This window comes from Electrophorus electricus, chromosome 15 (genome assembly GCF_013358815.1).
Source record: "Electrophorus electricus isolate fEleEle1 chromosome 15, fEleEle1.pri, whole genome shotgun sequence".
In the NCBI taxonomy this organism is placed as follows: Eukaryota; Metazoa; Chordata; class Actinopteri; order Gymnotiformes; family Gymnotidae; genus Electrophorus; species Electrophorus electricus.
In genome coordinates, this window is record NC_049549.1 from 12,560,985 (window position 1) to 12,585,314 (window position 24,330).

A 24,330-nucleotide genomic window follows, 5' to 3' on the forward strand; every position below is an offset into this window, starting at 1 on the left:
GAATATGTAAATTAGTCTTTTAGATTTTTCCCTTTCTAATGTTTTGCAATTGATCCATAATCCCTTGTTTATATCTACCTTTTTAAGTTTTATTTGTTCACTTTAAGAAATCTTTAAGAAGAATGCTTGCGCTACTATTTTTTGTTGTTGCTTTTGTCGTTAAAATTCAAACAATTTGTTTCCAATCTCTTCCACAAATTTTTCCATTTTCTTTAGTTTAACATACCTTCTTAAACATTGCACAATGGTCTGATGATTAACAAAGAAACAAGCCTCTTTACATTAAAGTCCTCTCTTAGTATAAATAAAAATGATGACTGTAGACAGAAAAAAACAGATTCATGGTATGAGCACATGTTATTATATACATAAACATGTGGTTATTATTTGTAATTATTTCAGTATTTTAAATGTCAACTCCTTAAAAAGTTGTTGCAGATGCTTTGGAGGTGGTTCTTCCACCGCTCTTCCCAAGCAACACATCTAATGTTTCAAATAGAAATTATACTAATACCACATTAATGTGCTTGTCCAGGTTGTGCAGGATAAAATGTATCTGCATACCAAATTTAAAATTTAATGAGTTACATGTTGTATGTGGTACGTGTTGTCTTTTCCAATATAATAGGAACATGATGCTGATTCAGCCTGGTGATGTTGTTAGATGAAGCCCAAATACTGAACAAAGAAAGTACATTTAGAATTTAGGATTATGATTCTTAATAGCAGTTTTTTATATATTAAAAAAATGCTTGTTCAAGCAGCGTAACAATAAAACATGTAAGTGGAAAGTATATTCTTATGTACTCATTGGCTTACTCTAAATGGTAGTTCATTACAAAAATGTGATTTTACTGAGGCCCAGATCCCTGTTAAGCCCACCTCTGACACCAGAGGGAGGCAGAGAATCGCTAATCCTTTTTAGCATTAGTGATAGCTTGCATTGTCTGTACTTGGATTTAATTAAGAAGATCTCTAAGTTGTTCTGTGCTCAGAATTCTCCTTTTCTAGTGCCGTATCATGACTAAGTCAGCAATTTGGTTAAAAACTAACCCTAACCCTGCTTTTGAACTTTACATTTGGGAAACAAACCCATGACCTTGGTGTTGCTAGCAGATTTTTCCCCTGCTCTGCCAGGTGTACTCTGAGACTTTGGTCCAAATCTACTGCAAGCTCATTGTCTCCATTGCATAACATCAATAATTTTGACCCTTGCTGGATGCTGACAGTATTAAAGTCAATGTAAGGATTAAAATGGATTTTTTTTATTTGCGTCTGCCTTAAACTGATAGTTCATTAAAAAATTGCAGTTTTTCATTTGCTTCTTTTTACTTTTGGACCTACAAAAGTAACGTCTAAGGTAGTACCAATTAACATTTTGGATGCTGAAACCACACACTTGCCTCAATCTGTCAAGTAAATTCAAGTAGTGTTATTTTCTAACTGTATGAAATACTGCTCTATACAATGGGGGGAAACAAATATATTAGATTTACTGAACAGAATTTTGGTTCCACATTGGTTCCACATAAATTGCATTAACAGCCCTATACATTTGAATTATTTTGAATCAGAATCAGAAGAGGCCATGTATGTTTGCACATACAAGAAAATTGTGTTTGGCTACAAAGTAGCTCACAAAACACAAATTAGAAACATTCTTCCATTCTCCCGTTGATACAGTCACATGGCCACACAGATATCCTTTTGTACACATTCACACATAGATGCATTCACATTGATGCACACATGCATAAGTAGTATGCGTGTACAAATTAAATTTAGCATAATACTTTATAATAATATTGTAGACCCTTTACCACATGTTGCATAACTTAAAATATAGAAATATAGTAAAAATATAGAAGCAAGACTGAAATATTGTCTGTATTTTTTGTTTTCATGTCATTCTGTAAAACTGGTGAAAATTATTAACTGGACAGTGCATTGTCATTTTATATTTTACATCACTGATGCATTCACAATAAGGAAACACAATGCCAAAGTGATGTCTGTCAGTTAATTTTTTTATTTTTAATTTTAGGTGGCTTGTTATGCTGTGACATGGAAAATTAAACAATAAAATTATAACTCAGATTAAACTGAAAGATTATACTTTATTTTTCATTTTGTCAGGCACTTTTTAAAATAAAATTAAAATGTATTTTAATTTTAATGTTGGACTGCAAATATTCCATAGAAAACACCTTGATGCCTAAATTTTCTTAGGCTAGAAATAATAAGAAAATAGAAGGTAGCAAAAAAGGCAATGTACATAAATTAACACAATATGTGTAGTATTTGCATGTTTATGGTTTAATAATGGTGAAGGGAGAGAACTTTGTACAGACTTTCTAGGCCATACAATGTTTTATTTTATTTTTTTTTTCAGATTATAAAACCGGTGAATATACATAAATTAATTATATAAATAGAAACTTTTCCTCATGACATTTATTCAGTAAGTTTGCTTCAGAAGATAACTACTTAATAACTGACTTTATTTAATAAGCATGCTTCCATTTAAAGCACATCATAAAAGCTTATTTCTTTTAAATGTATATGCACACAACGATTATATACATACACATCATAATTAACATATACATCTATTCTTACAAATATATTTGTATTAATAAGGTCCTCATTTTTATACTGAGCTGCAGTGAATATATATGCTTACATTATTCAGTGTTCAATTCTAAAAATGAAATGTATTTTCTGATGTAATTTCAAAGTTTGAAGAAACATTCTCATCTTTTTTTTGTATACATTTAAAAAAACAATTTAATCAATTCACATAAAACAGAAGTGCACCCTTTAAAAAATTTGACAGAAACAATTGCATGAAGTCTAATAATAACAACAACAATAACAATAATAATACAACATATCTGGTTTCATATCTTGTACACATGCACAGAAAGAGAGACAGAAAGAGATATAGGAGAGTGAGAGTGGAAATAGACACTTCTAAGGGTAATACTGTCAAGACCCAAGAATTGTGAAATTGCATAATCAATCTCTGGTTTAATCAAACCAGTAACAGACATTAGATGTTCCTAATAAATAAAAGGTTTTTAACTGTTGTCTTTTGACTTCTATCTGAATTCAAGGGCAAAAACTTTGCTTTGTAAAATCTTTGTGAGACTTCTGCTAATCCTTTCAGTTCTTATCCCATATATAACTGGATGCAAGAGGGGCGGGATCAGAATAAAATGTATTGACATGAAAATATTTAGTTCTTTTGGCAGATAATTATTAAATCGATTATATATTACAGAGAAAAGGCTAGCTGTTGAAAAATTAATAAATGTGATTATGTGGGGGGCACAGGTTCGTAGAGCTTTTTGCTTGGCATTTTCTGATGCCTTTAAACTAACAATTAGTATTCTTACATAAGACAGCATTACCAGTAACAAAGGAAAACCAAGGAAAATAACGATTCCAGCCAAGCCATACAGGTCTCCAAGTACACTCCTGACACAGGAGAGATTAACTATTGCTAAGTTATCACAAAACAGCTTATTTATAGTGTATCTACACAGAGGCAATGCTGAAGTAAGATGAAGCTGTACAGCTAAAAAGCAAAAAGGAAAAATATACACTATGCCCAGAAGCATCCTAATTTTAGTTGGCGTCATAATGTTGTGATATTGTAATGGTTTACAAATAGAGACATATCTATCATATGCCATAACCATTAATATTGCATATGCACAAGCTGCATAAAAATTGATAAAAAACACTTGCAATAGACAGCTGTAATATGAGATGTATTTGATGTCTTTAAGAAGGTTGAACATGATGTTAGGCAGAACAGCAGAGGTTCCAATCAGTCCATTGATTGCCAAATTGAATAAAAATATGTACATAGGCTTATGAAGACTTGTGTCAAAGTAGATTACCAGGAGTAAAATTGCATTGGCAAAAACTGTTGCAAGATAAGTCACAAAAGTGACAAAGAAGACTCCATAATTGAGTGGGCCAGGAGGTCCATAAGCCATAAAAATGAGAGTTACGTTGAAATGTAGCATATTTATTGATCCTAAAAGACATACAGTGTACATTATAGAACTACCATCATTGTGAGGACAATTACATGCCATAGAAATTTACAATTTTTTATTACTGTATAAATTGATTTAAAAAAAATAACAAATAATAACAATTACATTACAGAGCATACCTGTTTGACCTTGCTATCACAAAGCTTCAGATTTCTGAGCTATTGACTAGCTGTACTGTTATATAGCTTGTCTTAAACTGTGAAACATTTCTCCATGGAAGATTAAGCAAGAGTTTCCTCTCTGGAATTAATTAAAAAAAAATGTCATTTTAGACTCAAAGGTATAGAGGTCATGATGTAGCCTTTAGAAAAAAGCCTGTTTCTGCTTTTTCATTTTTTTAGATGATGTGCATATTTAGCTGTTTTTAAAAAATATAAGTATTCAGTTGTAATGGTAATGTTATAGCCTCTAGCAAAAAAGTCTGTTCTCCTGTTTAATACTATTTGATGATACACAAATTTACAAAAGGGAAGTTTATTTGTATACCACTAGACAGCCGCAAATCCAAATGATTCACATAAGACATAGAAGAATAATAAAACTTATTACAGCCCGAGATCTATCTCCTTTGTAAAGTGTTTGCCAAAAATAAAAATGAAACATTACAAATACTGTTTACAAGTTAAATATAGTTAAATATATTAAAAGTATATTTAAAATATACTTAAATATATTTAAATAGAAAAAAAAGTTAATGTAAAGTAATAAAACGAAAGATTAAAACAATAAAAGCTGATTAAAATAAGTATAATTAATAAAATATATAAAGTACATAAAATCAAATTAAATATATTCTGTTGAGAAAAAGGTGACAGGAAAAATAAAAATAAATTGAAAGAAATAAAAATGCACTATTTTGCTTATAAGTTAAAAGTACGGTGCTACAGGATCTGAGGGAATAGTGTTTAACCTGAGCCGAAAGCCTAGCCTAAACTAAACACTTTTTTAGTTTAGATTTAAAAACAATGACAGGGTTCTTTTAATATCCTTTTACAACTGATTTCATTTAAAAACAGCATAATAGCTAAACACTCCCCAGTACTAACTGCCTAGTTCCTAATGATCTGAAGGTTTGCCTGGCTCACAACTCTGCAGCATATCAGATAAATATGCTGCCTCTCGCACCACTGAGCAATTTATAGACTAGTAATATTATCTGAAAAACAGTTCAAGAGTATACTGGTAGCCAGTGTATGGACTTAAGAATGGTGATGTGCTCTCTTCTTTTAATCCTATTGAGAACTCTAGCAGCTGTATTTTGGGTCAACTGAAGCTGTTTGTCTTTTTTGAGAGTCCCGTTAGGAGGCGATTACGGAAATCATCCCTGCTAGAGATAAAAGCATAGATAACAAAAAGCTAGGTCTGGTTTTGCCAGGAAATCTCTGATCTTGATGATGTTTTTAATGTGATAAAATGCTGTTTTAGTAACTGATTTGATGTGACTGCTAAAACTCAAAAGAGTTCAGAGTACACCACGGTTATGAGCCAGCTCTTTATATGTTTGAGTTCAAAAAGACAGCTACTCTGAGTCATTGCTGTTGCCAAATATAATATCTGTTTTATATTTTTAAATGGTTTTATCTTTGTGAATTCTCAAAAAACTGTGGATTTGAAAAGAGACTGTAATTACTTAACAGAGTTGCTTCCAGATTTTTATTTTTTAATATAAGCTTTACCACTGCAGTTTTTAGTTTAGTGAGTTAAACATTTATTAAGAGTGAGGTGTTTACTGTCTGATGTATGGCAGCTTCTAGTGAGCTTCACACACACACACACACACTCCCGACACACACACTCCCGACGACACACACACTCCCGACACACACACACACACTCCCAATCAACTGTTTAACACAAGCACCTCTGTCTTATTTGTCTGGAAGATGACCTTTAGTACAGCCTCAGGACCCTACAGGTTCCTGTTTTTACCTTATGGCCTAGCCACAGTGCCTTCTGTGTCCCAAGCCTACATTAACAAGGTCACTTATTTTGACAACACCTTGATCTTTTTCCTCTCCTATGACCAACAGGTGCATGACATATGGCAAATCCTCAGCACTGTCCTGCACAGTAATTTGTATTGCATGCTAGAGAAGTGCAAAGTAAAGCTCTTGGGTTACATTATTAAGGAGGACAAATGCAGCCTGGTAAGGTGCAGGCAGTGAGTGGATGGCCACAACCCCAGATGTGCTATGAGCTGCAGTGGTTCCTGGGATTTGTCCATTTCTATTGCCGGTTCATCGTTTAGCACCCTGGCTAAAAACCCCTGACTGACCTGTTCTACAGAAAGGCTACCTGCCTGAAGTGAGCCCCAGTGCTGATAAAGGGGATGTGTCTTGGATGGACTTGCCCAACAATGCCGAGCAAGCTCATGTAGCCTCTCATTGTCTGATGGATCTGCTGGACAAGATTGTCAGGAGGGACACCATCAGCTGGGAAGATCACTGGTAGGCTTGTCCAGCAAGTAACACCATAAACAATGAGGGAGGAAGTTTCAGTCTGAGCCTGCTCTGAAGCCAGAGCCACCTGCTGCCCCTGTCCTGGTGGCTCAGCTTTTGGTGGCGCAGCTCCTGGTGCCAAGGAGTTTGCTTATCTAGGTTTTTCTGTTTCTCACCCATCCTAGGTGTGAGCACCAAGGGCATGGCTGGCGGACCTGATGTGCCAGAAGATGAGCCTCCGGCGTCTTTCAGTGGGCACTCCTCTGCCTGACTCCATGGCAAGCATTCCTCTTGTGCCCTGCACCTCTGTGGGAGCTAATTCTATGCCTAACTCCTCAGTGGACGCTCCTCCCATGCCTTGTGCCTCAGTGGGTTCTGCATGCTGCATTCCGCATGCCCTGCTTGCCAGAGGATGCTAGTCCTCAGGGCACCACCTCTGCTGCACCCTGACTGCAGGAGGGTGCTGTCAGTGAATGCTGTCTTCGTGGGAGTTTCCACCTCTGCCACACCTCATGCCCTGGACAGCACCATTTTTGGCACCTTTTCTGCTGTACCTGGCCCCCAGGACTGTGCCGCTTTCCCTTGTCATGCTTAGTTCTCATAACTGCTCCACACCCAACTCTCAGGACAACACCCCCATCACCAATCCCTGCATCAGGGAGCCTGACCAGTGTTGCCTCTCAGTCTGCCACTGGACACATGACCCTTTTCCCCGCTGGGCCACATGCTTCGCCTCCTGAACTAGTACTGGTCATGATGGTTGTCCCTTTTCCCATCACCACTACCTCTCCATCCCTGTCTCTGACTTTATGTCCCATCCTCTTCAGTGTGCTCATTTCTGTCCTGGTCACTGTTCTCATCCTACTGGTCCTATTTTCTATCTAGCCTGTCTCCCTGCCCCCTGTCCTCTCCCCTGCCTGTCCTGCAATCGAGTCTTGAGTCCTGTCCTGCCCAGTACAGACTGATATTTCATCACCAATGGTGACACCAGTTCTGGATCCCCCTCCCCCTCTTTGGGGGCTCTCCTCATCCTCTGGTTCATAGCCCACCTGTCCCTGTCTGTACTCTGGATCCTGCCATGTGGCAGCAGTCTTGGATCTGCTGCCCACCCAGTTCATGTGACAGGAGCTGGTGGGAGGTACTGTCAGTCCCCTTCTCTACCCCCGCACCCACATATATTTTGCATATAAATAACCTTCCTTTAGTCCCAGTCCATCTTGGTTATTGTGACAACATTGTGACTGTGAAGCCTTTTGTGAATGCCTTATGAATGTCTTTGTCACTGTTTTTGTGTGGTACATTTTTGCACTTGTGTCTTATTTTTGCCATTTACTTTCATTATCCTTTGAATTGTTTCTGCAATTCCTAACTCATGCCTGCATCCTGCCTCCTTATAGGAACCTTATGGAATGAGTTGCGTATATTCTCATGAATAATGCTGGTCTATGTAATAGAAATTGCTCTTTATAACACATTTGTAATTATAATTTGGAATTAAATAAATTATTTACATGTATTTTATATGTTTTACATGTATTAAACCTTCAACTGCACCTTTTGTGATTTGTTGTAGGTAAGCAGGGTAGGGCTAAGTAAATAGAAAAAAAATTCCTACAATTCTCATAAGCAAATGATCAGTTAGTAAAAGGCTGCATCAGAATACACAAGCAAAGGTAATGAATCTATCAAAACTACCAAGTCTTTTATCTTCAGTTATGATGATAAACTGAAGCATCCTGGAGGACAGCAGGAGTTGTATAACTGTACAAGCATTATTAAGTAGTCAGAGGAAGACAAACTGTGAGGTAACATCAGAACAAATGCCTGGAGTACCAAAAAAATGGAAAGCAAAAACAAATTCACCTCAGACACTGGACATTTAACGTGCAAGACTGTGCTTCTTTGACTCTCCTTTCTATTCCTCTTTATTTTTTGTATGTTCATGATTAGTCAATTCAAGAAGTAATAATAAAATTTTGTTAAAATTTAATTTCTATCAAGCAAAGTAGTGCACAATTAATGTTCTTTTTGTATCAGTATAGATTTATTTGCAAATACAAAAAGATGATTTCTGTCTAGCACAGAAATTCAGTGCTACTTTTAGACTAGGAAAGCATTCTCAGCAGAAGAGAAAATCTAATAAATCCTTTTTTGAAATGTGCTCTGATTTATCAGCTTGCCAAGCCAAAGATCAACCACATCCTAAGTACTCCAGGAGGTTCCAGGGCCCAGAACATAATTTGTGTGTTAAGTAGGGTGAGAGATTGTTTTAAGGACTCTGTAAATTGTTGCTGGCTTCAATTCAGGGACAGCTAGCTTCCTAATGAGGCATCCAGATTCTGCTCTCTCTCAAGCAGTCAATGCATCTGCTGGAGACTCAGTCAGTTGGTTGCATTATATCTGGGTATATTTCACTGAGGATTATGTGATTAACCAAGAGAAATCCCTTATGCAGATGAAGCAGTAATAGCAGAGCTAGATTTGTGTCAGAATAGTGGCAAGGCCAGTCTACCTTTCCAGCTTTACTTTTCCTTTTGTCAAGCTTATGGGGACAAATAGGTATAAATACCTCAGGCCAGCCGCGTGCAGGGGATTCGCAATTGTACTGTGTGTAACCACGCCCCCGAGATTGCGCTCACGTGCACAGGGTTTAATGTTGAATTTCTGTCTGTCTATTTAAACCCCTGTCAGTGTGTGCGCCCCGTTGGTCATTGTCGCTACGTGAGTGTTAATTTCGATCGTTGTAGTCGTAACGTAGGTTTGTGTAGTCCCGTATGTGTTCTTCGTTTAAGGTTAAGTGTAGAGTCATGTTTACTGTCAGTGTTATGTGTGAATGCCACCTTTGTCGTATATGTTTAATGTCAATAAAACGTCCTTCACAGTCGAGGTAGTCTGTGCGTCCTGCCCCCGCGCCCTGCAAGGTTACATTGTACCTGTTGGAGTGTTGGATAGAAAACATTAGGTGGTGGTAATCAACCATGCATCAAGATGTTCAAAAAAACTCCTTTAAAAGAATGGGTATCTAATGGTAGCAGATATTTGACTATAAATCAAATAAGAATTTTTCAGTATGACATCATTCTTAATATATGAACATGCATTATATTTACATACATTATTACACTTTATGCTTTTTAACATTACATGGTTGATTTTATAAGAAAACATCTTGCCATATGTTATGTTTTTAAATTATTGTAATCTTTCGGTTAATTGTCTTAAATGACCTCTTATTTTTTAAATAAAAAAGCCAGCATAATTTCACTAAACTTGTCCGCTGGTAGAATGCTTCTTCACTGCAAGGTAAGTTTATTTATATAGAACATTTTATATATAGTGTCAATTAAAAGTGCTTCACATAAAAATATAAAGAGAAAAGATTCAAATGAAATGCAACTGTTTTAAACAGAATAGATTTCAAATAGAGATCTAAAATTAGTACCAAAAGAAATGATACAATTGTAAAAAGTGTTAAATATTTAATATTTATTGAGATTAAAGATAAAAATAAAAACAGAAAAATATTAATTGAAAGATATAAAAGTTCATTGTAGTGCAGAAAAAAATTAAAAAGTTAAGTGTACTGCTACTGGAGCTAAGAAAATAATGACTAAACTGAAAGCATGGTCAAATAAAGTTTTTGGTAGAGATTTAAATTAATCTAGTGTCAGGACTCTTCTAATATCTTCTGACAACTGGTTCCATTTAAAAACAGCATAATAGCTAGAATAGTTGCAAGACTAATTACTTTAAATAAACCGGTGAGAGCATCCACAAAAGTGCCCAAATTTCTGGTAAACAGTTTTAATTGATTTAGTCCCAATTGTATTGTCTTTACTGAAGTGTAATTAATAGAGAGCTACAGTCAAATTCTATTGGGCATTAAGTTCCATTAGACATTAGAAATTGAATTTAATACCTCAAATAAAACCAACAAATGCAGTTCATAATGTAGCTGCATCTCTAATAATATTCTATTGGTAGAATATTTTCTTACTTTGAAAATAAACATGTTGACAAGTTTCCAACAGAGTGAATATAATGTTTCTAGATTTTACAGGCAAGGTAAGGAATTAATCCCAATGACCAGCACTATTTTGAAGTGCTAATTAGTATATGTATAGGGCCATTGGGTCTCAATGTAAATCACACATCAAATGTCTTTGTTTTAAGTTTTTAAATGCATTTCTGATTAGTCATACTGTATTTAACATTTTACACATGGATATTGAGGTATAGAAGTTTTCGTGATCCACATCTATAACCGAAATAGCAAGACTAGACTAGAGTTCTGTATTCTGTTCTGTGACCTCTAAATAATATTCTAGAAAGAAAATATTTGCTAGTTTTATTGGATGGGGAAAAGCACACCAATTTAATTCTGATCTGAAGAGATGTTGATGAATATTTAAATGTACTCTGCTATAAAACCAGCACAGCATCCTGAGAGGAGCAAAGAGTTACTAAGAATTTGTGGAGGTCAGTTCAGTGGGAGACAAATCCACAGCAGTGAAACATCCAGGACTGCAAACAGGATTTTACATGCACTTTTTACCAGGAAGTTCAAATGTATAACTTAAAGAACACTTATACATCTGTACATCAATTTCTGCTGATGTAAATTGTTTATTAAAAATACATCAATATACACTAAAAGAATGATAAATATTTTATTATATATTATATGTAAATATTATTTACACTATAACACAGTAATACAAATGTACATTGCATGACCTCTTTGGCTTTTTTCTTTTTTTTAAAAGGATACGTACAACTGAAGAAATGGATAACCATCCAGTGTACAACTTTCACAGTCTGAATTCTATTTATTAAATTAATTTAGATCTTCAAGCATACCAACTCTTGCTCTTCATCCTTTTTCCATATACTTAGTTTACTCATTAAAAGCTATCTGTTTTGGTAATTATGAAGCATAGCGCCTTGCTTGCTTCCATGCACATTCTTGTAATTCATTGATTGTAACTCTTGGGTGTGCTGTGCCAATATTCATTTCTCCTGGAATTATAATTTTTTTGGTCAAAAGAGCATTTTTGAGGTCAGCTATTGATGTTGGTCACAAAAGCCTGCCTCACAATCATTAGAGTTGAGGTTAGGGTTCTGTAAAGACCACTCCACACCAAACCTCAAATAATTCTTCTTACATTGTGTGCTAGAACAGAAAAGGGCATTCCCCAAATTTCCATAAATATATTTGTCTAATTGTCTAAAATATCTTTCCTTCACTCGAACTAAGATGCTTGTGGCAAACCCTAAAAAAACAGCCTTAGACTATTATCCTTCCTCCACCTCCAACTGCCCTTGGCACTATGCATTCCAGTAGGCAGCATTCTTGTACCAACATGTACCAAATCAAGACTTCTCCATCATATAAAATGCCAAAATAGTGCTGTGTGATTCATTACTCCAGAGTATACAATTCCACCACTCCACAGTCCAGTTGTGGCATGCTTTTGCACTTCTCCAGCTGCCCCTTTACATTGCACATAGATCTTAGGCTTGCATGCAGTTGTTGTATTCCTTCCAGAAGCAGTTTGGGAGTAATGTGAGTGCTATAGTCAAGAAGGATAAGTGAGAATAGGACAATTTTATGTACTACATGCTTCAGTACTTGGCATTCTAACTCTTGGGTCTCTTCTGTGAGTTTATGTGGTCTACTGCTTTGTGGCTGAGCTCCTAAACACTTCCATTTCACAATAATAGCACTTATAGTTGATGTGCTATTATTGATGTGAAATAGCTGAAAATGTGGCATCCTATGACAGTGATATTTTTAAAGTTATTGAGCTTTTCAGGATGATCCATTAAACTACCAGTGTGTGTCTGTGGAGGTTGATTTTATAGGTCTGTTAGCAATGAGTGTGGCTGAAACACATCACCTCTATAAGTGGGAGAGGTGTCCACATACTTTTAACCATATAGGGATCTTCTTTTTCCTGCCAGCATAAACCTATTTATCAAAAGGAAAATAAATTTCCTTTAATGACTGCATTGCTGTTTTATACTTGGGTCTTCCAATGATTTGATTACAGTCCATAAACATTTCCCAAAATGCAGCTGTTCTGTACATATTGGTAATTTTAATTAAATGGATAAAACACAGATAATCATTTGTAAAGGCATTTCTTCATTTTACACATTATATCACACATTTATTTTTAAATAGAAAAACTGGAAAGAGTATTATTTGAAGATCCTCTTTACCAAAATCATATTCTTCAATTTTGGGAAAGTGGACATAAATGAGAAAAGCCTGTGAAAAGAAACTCCTGTTCTCACCTTTTGTTTGAATGTTCTCACACAGTGTTTGCAATAAAATACAATTTTGGTTGTTACTTTACCACATGAGTCATTTTTAAACCTATAAACATAGGTTTTCAAACCTATAAACATATATAATCATGCACAGCATGGCACATGATCTTGTAAGTAAATGAGAAAAAAATAGTGTTTACTGTGAATTATACATTAGTGTGACTGGAAACTGTGATGGCAGCAGAAAGTAACTGAGGGTTTCTTTATTTTCCATAACAAACATAAAGAAGAACAGCAAAGAGCTGGCATAATGCAAAACACAAGAAAAGCAAAAGGTGCTGGCAGTAAATGTCAAGGCATGCAGACACAGCAGTATCACTGACAGTAAACACTTTGGGCGTCAGCACTATGGAGAATGAGGAAGAAATGCAAAGCACTGCACGAGTGTTCCTGTGGACTTAAATCAAAGGGAGTACAAAAGAGGTGTACAGGTGGTCAGCAAGCAGGTGACTGGGATCATTGCAGGTGCAGTGTGTGTGTGTGTGTGTGTGTGTGTGTGTGTGTGTGTGTGTGTGTGTGTGTGTGTGTGTGTGTGTGTGTGTGTGTGTGTGCGTGTGTGTGTGTGAGACAGTGGGCATGTCCCTTGAGTTGGGTGCGTGGTGCACTGTGACAAAAAATTACAGTGTAAATAATGTAGAAGAAGCAAGATGTGTGCAGTCATATGACATCTTGTTTATTTCTACCTTGGGTGTATAAATAAAAATAAATTACCAGGTCAGCAGGAATAAATGTACCACAATGTTTGATTTTAATCCTTTTAATGAATGAGTCAATAAAATGTAGTGATCTTCATAATGAACTCCATTTATTTGTGTGTTTATGCAGCTTTAGTGATGCAGTTTGAATAAATACTATATTCTCACTTCAAAACTTACATTTACCAGTTGCTTTATTAGAATACTACTGTTTAAGTGCCCCTTGCATTTATACAGTTAAAATGCTAACAGTGTCATAATTTTTTTAATGGCCAAATATGATTAGACTCACTTCAAATACTGAGGAAAGTTGATCTTATCATCTTAGGCAAATTCTGTAATAGAGGGGTGGTTCAGTAGTGTGCATCCTAGTGAGTATTTGGGTGGATAATAATAGCATTTCAGCTGCCAAAGGTAATGTAAGGACACTAGAAAGAGTTTAAATATTAAACTCTTAACTCAGCAATCCAAACGTGTGTCTGACTATAGCACTTAATTTATTAGTCTTCTTAAATACCACTCCAGTCATATCAGAAATAACGGTCCTGTTTTTTTGCCCAAAATTGATTAACCCAAAAACTTTTATCAGTGTAAAAATAATGCTGATTTCACTATACCAACATGAATTCAGCAGGCATAATATTTATCATTTATGCATAAATTGTAGTATGACTATTAATTTGTGACCTAATGTCAACATACCACCATGATCAAAGTCTAATGATTTATACGAAAGAAACCACAGTCCACCCTTACCAATCATTTCTGTATTTCTTGAAAGTGTTGAGATAAAAATTGTCTTCTTTACCATCAAATCCTATTTTCCTTCTTAAAGGCATTACAATTAATGATTCAACATTGATGAGTACCAGCATTTCACTGGCAAATATTCAGATCGTTAAATGTTAATTTGCAGGAAAATTTGTTGCATTTAGGCCTCAGTTAAAATGCTACAAAGTATAAATTGCCAAGTGTTACTTTTAATCAAGTTAGGTCAAGTTTTGTTTTTGATGTTGCAATTACTTAAAGATCATTTTTTAAAGTTAGCTATAGGATTTAGACTGACCAAGAAAAGTGTTCTCTCTAGATATTTGAACTGTTAAACCTCATATGTATTCCCATCTCATTTACTCATCTTCCAATGTGCAAAGGAAAACCTTTGTGGAATTAATAGCCAGCAAAGAGATGTTGACACACTTTTAAGTGTAATGAGCATGTGGTTTACACAGGAAGCCTTAAAGTACACAACCATTCACATCACTATCTCAGCAGCTGAATTTTGCAATGCCTATTATACATGATTTTGTATTCCTAAAAACATCAATGTGTCAAGATAAGCTTAAATCATGGGGTTCTATTGGTGCTTACTCATACTCCCATCTACTATATTCTTGTTTTATAAGTGATTTTGGAATCACCACTGATGATTAATTATAAAGATGTGGTTAATCTATGTTAAATTGACTCAAAATAAAAGTACTGATGGCTTGTCTTGTATTTGTACATTTAAAGGATCCTTTGAATGTGTCCAAGGACTTGAGTCTCTGCCTTGGTTCTTATCTACCCAAACATTCTTTTACAAGCACACAAATCAAAAGATACAATAAATAGTGCTTAGATGCTTTTCTTGAGGCAGTGCTAGTTGTCCATTCTCCATTAGTAAAGTGTTTGTGTCCTGTTGTATAGTCCCCCAGGATCAAAAAGTTGCTGCAGACTGGTGTATAGATCCTTCATGCACTGGAAATGCCATTTCATTAAATTTTATCATTGTCATTTTTTACAGTTACATACATCGTATTTTGAAGCTTTAGAAGACAGAATTTTACATAGTTGTCATAGTTGTTTTGGATTATCCCTATTTTTCTTATATTATGAGAACTACTGGAATTACATTGGGCTACCAGTTTGCATTAGGACATAAAAAGTAATTAAAGTGAATCAAAGACAAACTGAACTGGATAACGTTTTTTAAAGCTAAAGCAGCACTACATACAATTGTGAATATTTAATTCATGCATGACTATGAAATATGCCCAACATATCCTTGTGACTAAATTCATTAATGCTGTTGATATGATATCACCAGTAGTACCAGTAGTACAATGCTATTCAGAAATTCAAAGTTGAAACCTTTACTGTAAACACCCTATTGACATGTATTTTGAACATTTTTAATAGTGCTTTCTGTATTTCTTTCGTTCGAACCCCATAGATAATTGGATTAATGCATGCAGGAACAACTATGTATGTGATACCCAGAAAGGTGTTGACACCCAATGGAATCGGAATACTAAGGTTATGGGAGAGAAAAGTGACACTTCCCACAAAATAAAAACACATCATTACAATCAGGTGAGTACCACAAGTATGAAGTGCTTTTGATCTCTGCTCACCTGCCGCAGCTCTCAGCACCACGTGCAAGATTTTCACATAGGAGCAGAAAATGACAGATATATCAATTCCAGCAAAACAAACAATGACAGCAATGCCCATTGCATTATTCTTTGCAGTTGAATTACAGGCTAAACTAACAAGAGCCATGTGGTCACAGTAGCAATGATGAATAATATTGGACCGACAGAAAGACAAAGATGCAGCTAAACAAACCAGAACAGACATTATTGTGCCACTCCTGATCAAAGTAAAAAGCAGTAATTTTACAAACATTGATGAGTTCATGATTGCATTATATCGAAGTGGATTGCAGATAGCTACAGAGCGATCCAGAGCCATTGCTAAAAGAATGGTAGACTCGACAGAGGAAAAAAAGTGTATAAAAAACATTTGTATCAAACATCCAACTAAAGATATTTCATTTAAGTCAAAGAGTAAACTGAGCAGCATAGCTGGAACAATTGCAGTAGGTACAATAATGTCAACCACGGCCAAGGCAGATACTAACATGTACATCGGGCTATGAAGACTTTTTGTATTTTTAATTACAAAAAGCATTAAAGAATTTCCAACCATAACCAATATGTAACTCAGGAAAAATGGTAAGAAAAGTAATTTCCTATATTGAAAGATCTCTGGAAATCCAGCAAAAATGAAGTTTGTGTATGAGAAATTTGCTCCTTGAAATTCCTCAGTCATGGCACTGTGAAGGTAGTCCATTAGAGCTAATATTAGATCTGTGGAATAGCTTTGAAATGTTATTTATTTCATCAACCTATTAGAGAATTGATCATCTCATAACAGCTGTCACTGAAATTAAAGTGGAACATTGCTTTGAAATCTACCAAATTATCAATTATCGCAAACACTTCAGCAAACTAATATTTTAGATTAGTTTTTCAAAACCTTTTTTTAAAGTGTCAAAATAGCTATAATCTTAGTATTTAACTTATTCTATTTAAGTAGTCAGTGGAGCATATTTATATTATACTTCTTAAATAATTGTACATTCAGTCATATTTATCTATTCTTTCAGATACTTTAACAATTTAGTACACTCATTTCAGTCACTGTAATTTCATAAGCATCACATTATGTGGTGACATGTATGTACCTGTCTGAGGTTTTCTGTTGCTGTTTTGGTCATTCATATGGAGAATATCATCCACCAAAATTAACTCTGTACACAACCATATGAGTATATATACTGATTTAGCCTTGTGGTCCCTTAGGAGTAAAAAACAAGCCATAGCCCATTGTAACTGAAGTCATGGTAAAACATTGCTTTTTGGCTTAATAAATATAAATATTCATTCTTTATATTAAATATTCATAAGGATTGAAAATGTAGGTTAAATAGTGTAGGATTTTAGTTATTTATTTAGTTACTTCTATGTTTTCCTACCACTAGTGAAGGGTGTGGGTGAAGGTTTAATGTGTGTAAACATTTATGCATTTATCTAATTTCAAATTTTTAAAGTAATTAAAACATGTTGGAAATGGTGGTAAGAGCATATTCTATTGAATAGCCCAGCATAAATTAAGAGAATAAATGTAAGCAACTTTATAAACAAATTGATGTCTCATATGGCAACCACTGAGTAAGATGACAAAGTACTTATAAATAATGTTATTAATAATAAATAAATATATTAATTAATTATGGTATGCAAGCAGCAAAACATTCCTTAATATAACATTAATTAATATAATATTCACATAATATTATTACTTAATTTTAATTTCTAATCTCATTATCATTGTCAACAATAACTAATAATGATGACATGTTAAGATGTGGTGAATTTGTGGTGTTGGTCATGTACAATTCAAACTAGTCTGAATTCTCCCTCTAATCTGCCCATGAATATGATCATTTTTTCTCCTAGTACAGCATCTTAACTGCAGTTTTAATTGGTCAGCTAAAGTGCTTTGTTTAAACATTCCCTTGACCATTGGTACTACTTCAGTGATAATAAATATTGTGTTTGTTCCAACCAGGCACCACCTCCAAGTTCACTAATTAATCATTATCTTTGTTAGGGTGGTTTTCTCATTAATGAAATCAGACAATGTTAAACATGGATGGAAAATAACATGCCTGCAGACATGATTTCCCAGGTTGATTTATAGGGCCCTAGACAGTTTTTAGGCACATGCTGTTAATTGGCCATGGTTTAACATAGACAGTAGTGTAAGAATAAGTATAATTTTAAATTTGCATTTGGTTGTCAGGGATTGGCACAGAGCTGCACTGGACATTATATGAGCTAAGTATGACAGCTTTTATTTAAGTTTTATGCTGTTCTGGGATTGTAGATCAACCCCATAGTTGTTATGTATTTATTTTTGTTTTTTTCATTTACCTTGTCATTTGTCATTTTGTTAAGCATAGTTTACAGTGCTTGTTACTATCAAGTTATAAGTTACTATCTTGGGGGGAAAAAAAAGATCATTTTAAATCATACATGTGCATGATCATGGAATTTGAAGTCATTATAGGGAATAAAAAAGAATACAAAAGCAATTGAAAGATGGAGCTTTGGGAAGAATTGGTAATTTAATGACAATTATTTAATGAGTAAAAATATGGTCAGTTTATTCTATTGTTCAATATGGTAATTATTCTCATAATAATATTAATAATAAACAACCAACCTCAAAGTATAAATGGCTGCAGATTTCTAAATTGGTTCAGAATGACTTAGATTAGGATAGAGAGTTTCATAGATTTTATGTGGCACTGAAGTCCAGATATTTCCCCAGCCATTCACTTTTTGAACTAAAGCTGCTTTCACTGCCCCATCCTACTTCACCTCACCTGAATACTAGTTTACTCCTAATTTCTTGAGTAAGGAGAGTTGATCCCAAATATCCACCTTTATTTTGAAATTTGTATTAATATAGGACCATGACAACAACTAGGCAATTTGTCTGCAAACATGCATGAAGGATTATTCCAAATAAAGGATTTGGCACACATCTATGGTAGTATTTCCCCCAAATGATAAATGTTTTTTTCTTCATTCAATTAACAATAAAGTAAGGATTGTAAAATATGGAATCTAATATTTGTTCAATATGGTATAATTATGGAAAGTAGTGGTGAATTAAAAATAAATATCTATGTGGGTTCTTTAACTAACGCCCTAGAAAACAATTCGTTTTTTTCACCTAAAAATGCTAATATTCTAATTACACAACATTACCCTGCCTTGAAAAATTATTTGTGCATAGTTAAGAGCACTTTGCCATAGGACCAGAGCAGTAACATAGGAGGAGGTGAAAATATTTAAAAATTTCTAGAAGTCACATCAGTGGGAAAAGACAACAATAGTATTGAAAAGGAGACACTGCACGAAGATTTGGTATATTCTTTAAGAAGCCCAAATACATTGTCTGCTTCAAAGAGTACTTAGACATCTCTTCTAAGTTGGTACTGGTTTCCAAGACAGAGACGATAAGTTATGATGGTTATGGGGTATTTTTAAATCATATGCAGTATCAATTCCAGTAAAGAGTATTACATTTGCTTAGTGATATTTTGCTGTTATTTGCTTGTGTGGAAATTGTGGTTTTCTTTAATTTTTATGAAAAGATTACAAGCATGTTTCAATTTAAGCATCAAGAACTCTCTATGTAACACTCTATCCATACCATGGATAAGTACATAAATTGATTAAGAATTTATGAGAATTGTTGCACATAATGATGTCAGACCTTTTTAAAAAGGTTTTAAAGAATAGGCCCACTCAAAGAATTGCTTTCCAACTAGTCTACAACTATCACATTCTTTCATATTCATTAATTATAAAGGAAAGTGATTTGCATGTTCATTTTTATTGCATTGATTATAACATGGGTGTGATTTGCCAGTTTCATTGTTCCTGGGATGTGGATCAGTTTTCTTTTTTTCTTGTATGGTTTGAATGTAATTGTAAAGGTAGATATAAAGGTAAACATTATTGTAAAATGTATTTAACCTCGATTATAGGTTTCATACCAATACTCACTGTGTGTTTATATTTTACTATACTACCATATTTATAGTCATATTTAATTCTTCTTGAGGAAGCTCATACCATACATGCAGTACTCACTTAATGAGCATAGCAGTTGCTTATTTCAGTGCTCTTAGTATGTATTGTCACGGTACCACCCACTCCTTGCTGGCATCTACCAGCAACTGGTGGTACATGAGTACTTTTATTTGTGTTATTCCTTTGTTACCTCATCAGGTCTTATGTTTGTCCATGCCTTCCTCAGGTGGTGTGTTAGATATTAGTAGCCACACCACCTGAGGATTATTATTATTATTATGTTGTCTGTATTTAAGCCTGTTTAGTTTGTATAGCCGATGTCGTTCATTATTGTTTTGTCTCGTTTGTTCCCATTAGTGCACCTTTATGTTTGGTTTCATTTTCATTCACTTCATTAAATACTTCAGTTGGAGACTTGCATTTGATTCTCTTTCTTACTTTTCTTATTCATGTTCTATGGCCGTGACCCATATTTAGCATATAGGGTAACCATAACAGTATAGTTATGAAATATAAATATATTTCATACATAAAAACCATAACCCTCTTGACATAGGCTACATTACATGTTCTTGGTCACTATAGGACACATTTCTGTCCGAGAGTGGAGCTAATCAAACTGCTCATTAGTATGGCTGCAGGGACTCGCTGCTGGGTACATGCCTACATGACCCCTTTCTGGGGATATTTTTGATGGGCTGTAAGTCTGTAAGAAAAATGACAGGTCTATAATGTATGTCTGTTAGGGAATCTGAGCAATATACATTTTTCACTACAGGGGCTGGCCTATAGAAGCCTGGCCCTTCTCAGCATACTGAAAAGGAGGATATAGCATTATTATTACAATGTCACTGTTTGTCTATGTAAATACAACCTTAGCCAACTAACTCTGATCTGAGAAAGTGAGCCATTGTGGCATACATAATTAAAAATCCTTTTTCTAAGCTACCCTTCAGTGAAAATCTCTCAATAACACTTGAACAAGGTTGGCCAATCCATCTATAAGTCTTAGCCAGAAAGGAAAAAAGATTATATACATTGTTCTGTAAGATGAAGTGTAAGGGGTATTCCTGGCTAACAAGAGCCTGCAGCCAAATAGTAATTTAAAGTTGTGGTATGGGGATGGAGGGTATATGCTTTATGCACTACACTTGACTGAACCACAATACCATGGGATTTGAAGGAACTACCTACCTTGATGCACTGCCATGTTCCTTATGCTGTCTTGGTCTCATGGCATTGTTTTATTTGTTTTCTAATTCTCCTTGGTTGGTGTACAGGGATTATTACTTTTTGCAGAACAATTGTCTGGTAGTTATTTTGCTAAAATACCAAATGCCCATAACTTTATAGTCTTTTTGACTTGATGGTATATAACTCTACCACTCTCACTCTAAGTAAGAGTGTACAAGGAAAACAGCATTTTGTACTTGTTCAGGAGCCGTGGCAGAGGGAAATGTATATGTGAGTATGTGTGTCACAAAGAGGGTGTTCTGCTTGATTACATTTAAACAGGACTATTGAATTTAATACGTTTTTTATACAAGTTGTGTAAACATCTAGGTTTGGCCTCGTTGCTTAGTAAAGCTATGACCATAGGTTGACAACAATTCCAGATATGCATATCAAATTGATAATGAGGAGTCATGGCCATTTATCATAAATAAAATTCTGAGATCAAGTGCATGTATAGTTATACAAGTCAGTCTTCTATCTGATATGACTCTTAATTTAATAGATGATGTTGGTAGCCAAGAGTGTTATGTTATGGTAGCCAATAGTTATGTTAAGACAGACCTTAGCCATTAGACTGCATGAGTCTTGAAGGAGACTTTATCTAGCTTTATCCAGAAGTGAAAGGCCCACTATCAATAACGTGATGGATTTAATTTAATTTCCCCTGTGAGAATTCCCTACCACAAAACATTCTCCATGCAAGCACTGTCTAAAAAACAAACAAACAAAAAAACTTCGATTCAAATTAAAGTTATTCTGACTGAGTGAGAGTGCTAGGACGCTAACAGTAGGCTGCCAAGGACTAAACATTTTGCACTCATTTTTCTTCAGTGGGGAGAAAATGCTAGAAGATGCTAATTCTACAAAAAAAGGGGAAAATAAATATTCCATCCTTGAATATAATGAACAGTGTACAGAATATAATGAACAGTGTACAGATGTTTCTATGTTTTTCTGCTGGTTTAGCCTTTAAAATTTCACTGCATCTGCCATAGGCTGCTGTTCTAGTGTACCTGTAACAAGTTTCTTTTGGATTGTAACATGTCTGAGATCTGTTGAAATAATTATAATGTATTTGACTCTGTGACAACTGCATTTTGTTATTTTATGTTTAGCTGTTGATGCATCCCTATAAAGGTATGAAGATGTTCAAGTTTTCAAAGATCGATATAGTGTTTCCCAGTCCCAGTCTTGGGAACATTATGCTTTGCACATTTTTGTGTTCACATTTGCGTGAACACCATAAACACATGAATAAAATTAGGTGTGTTAGATTATGGAAAATGTGCATAAGACATGGTCCTCGTGACTGGGACAGCCAACCAATGCTTTTGATCTAAAATTATCTATTTGAAAAAGTAATTTGTATTTCTTTGTTAAAAAAAACTTACAGTGCCAAGACTAAAAGTGTATTAATTTTCAAATATCCATTTCACATCAATTATTATAAAAATTTGATTGACCGTAACTCCACCAACTTTATTACATGTACCTTTACAAATACATAGCAAAAAATAAGATAATGTACTTTTTTTTATTAAAGAGTAAATGCGTTTACCATATAATTATGAGAAACTAATTCTATGCATAGAGTTTGATATTTATCACCTTTAAATGACAAAGATTTCAAGTTATTTTAATGATGTAAATATGACAGATTCAAATTATTTTATTGAGTTTGTATTATGATAGAATAAGAGATTACAAGTAGAATTAATATATTATATTATAATTATTAGTATATGTATTTGTAATCTATAAGATCAATAGATTACAATATAATTCATTACATTTACCCCAAAGACTACAGCTATAATGACACTGAAATGGATTCATTTTATGTTCCTTGTTTCAAATAATATTAAATATATCAAAAACAATTTGTTATTAATGATACTTTTAATTGTATGTGGTCTTTCAACATTTTTCTACTGAATAACATGCTTGAATGATATTAACTTTTTGTTTTACTGAGGTAAGAGTTTCTGTCACGTCCGTAGACCAAAGCATTCCCCGTTTCCATGGCAACATAGTCACGTCCAGGTTTACCTGTTTTCGTCAGCTACTTCTGATAATTCCTTCACAGCTTCCTTTAATCTATACTCTCTATGGCTGTACTGCACAAGCAATAATGTGGCAGATTTAGCTATAAATCCCCTAACACCTGTCTCTACCAGTCTTATAGGTGCCTGCCACCCACATTCATTTTTCATTTCAAAAACTTCACCCACTGCATCCTCAAAAGGAATTGTTAACTCTATAAAATAAACTAAATGCGTACTTTCAGAGTACAACACAATGTCCAGCCCACTCTGTGCTTCGTCTTCCTGCTCATGAATAAAACTAGCCATTAAACTGGCCTTCTATCTAGTGATGTGGTCTTATAAATTGCTTTAAAGGAAACACCTGACCCAAGGCCTGGTTTCAACTTTGCATTCGGCCAATTGCTTCCCTTAGTTCTAACAAGTGCTTAGCTAGCAGTACTGTCACTTGTGGATTCCACTTCCTCCCTACTTTTGTGACTGGTGCCACCGCTTTTATTACCACATCATTGGATCCTATCAAAATCATGTTGCGACTCACCTTAAAGCTGATTTAAATTCCGCAATTAAGCTTGTTAGCAGTAGCTCCAACACCCCTCACCCATACCATGCTACACTACTTAAACAACATGGCACCCCAAGCCACTTCCTTATAGCCTTATTCATAATCCTATCCAGCCTCTCTATTCCTGTAATGGGGACCGCATACACTCTCAGTATCACTGTCTAATAGGAGACATTAGGAAAAATTGGAGACACCACAATTTCAATTTACAAGGTAGACATAATTTCTTAATAATATTAATAACCGTCATCAATATTCATTTAGCACTGCACATTACCATCTACTTAATCTCTTAACTGGCTTCTACAGTATACTGTAGACAGTCTCATTTCTTCTTCCATTAAGAAACTTTGCTGAACAAGTTTTTCTTTAATAACTGACAGACTTCAAGACTTGCTAGGTTTACCTTTCATCCTTACCTTATGGTAGTGTAAAATGGCTCAGAAGTTCAAATACTACTCGGATCACGATGGATCGGTTTGTGATAATATAATGTTTATTTTCTACGTTATAT

General features: G+C 34.7%; 2 protein-coding genes across 2 annotated transcripts; both read right to left on the minus strand.

The window, feature by feature from the left end:
• Positions 1-3,101: 3,101 nt before the first annotated feature.
• On the minus strand, positions 3,102-4,037 carry LOC113574743 (olfactory receptor 52E2). The gene has a single exon (XM_027005874.2). It carries the CDS (start codon positions 4,035-4,037, stop codon positions 3,102-3,104), a length of 936 nt encoding a protein of 311 aa, XP_026861675.2.
• Positions 4,038-15,648: 11,611 nt separating this feature from the next.
• On the minus strand, positions 15,649-16,644 carry or112-1 (odorant receptor, family A, subfamily 112, member 1). The gene has a single exon (XM_035534296.1). It carries the CDS (start codon positions 16,630-16,632, stop codon positions 15,649-15,651), a length of 984 nt encoding a protein of 327 aa, XP_035390189.1. The 5' UTR covers positions 16,633-16,644.
• Positions 16,645-24,330: the final 7,686 nt, after the last annotated feature.

What these genes read in the sequence shown, in the direction of transcription:
- or112-1 (XM_035534296.1), bottom strand. Translation starts at nt 16,632, where the DNA reads ATGACTGAGGAATTTCAAGGAGCAAATTTCTCATACACAAACTTCATT.
- LOC113574743 (XM_027005874.2), bottom strand. Translation starts at nt 4,037, where the DNA reads ATGCTACATTTCAACGTAACTCTCATTTTTATGGCTTATGGACCTCCT.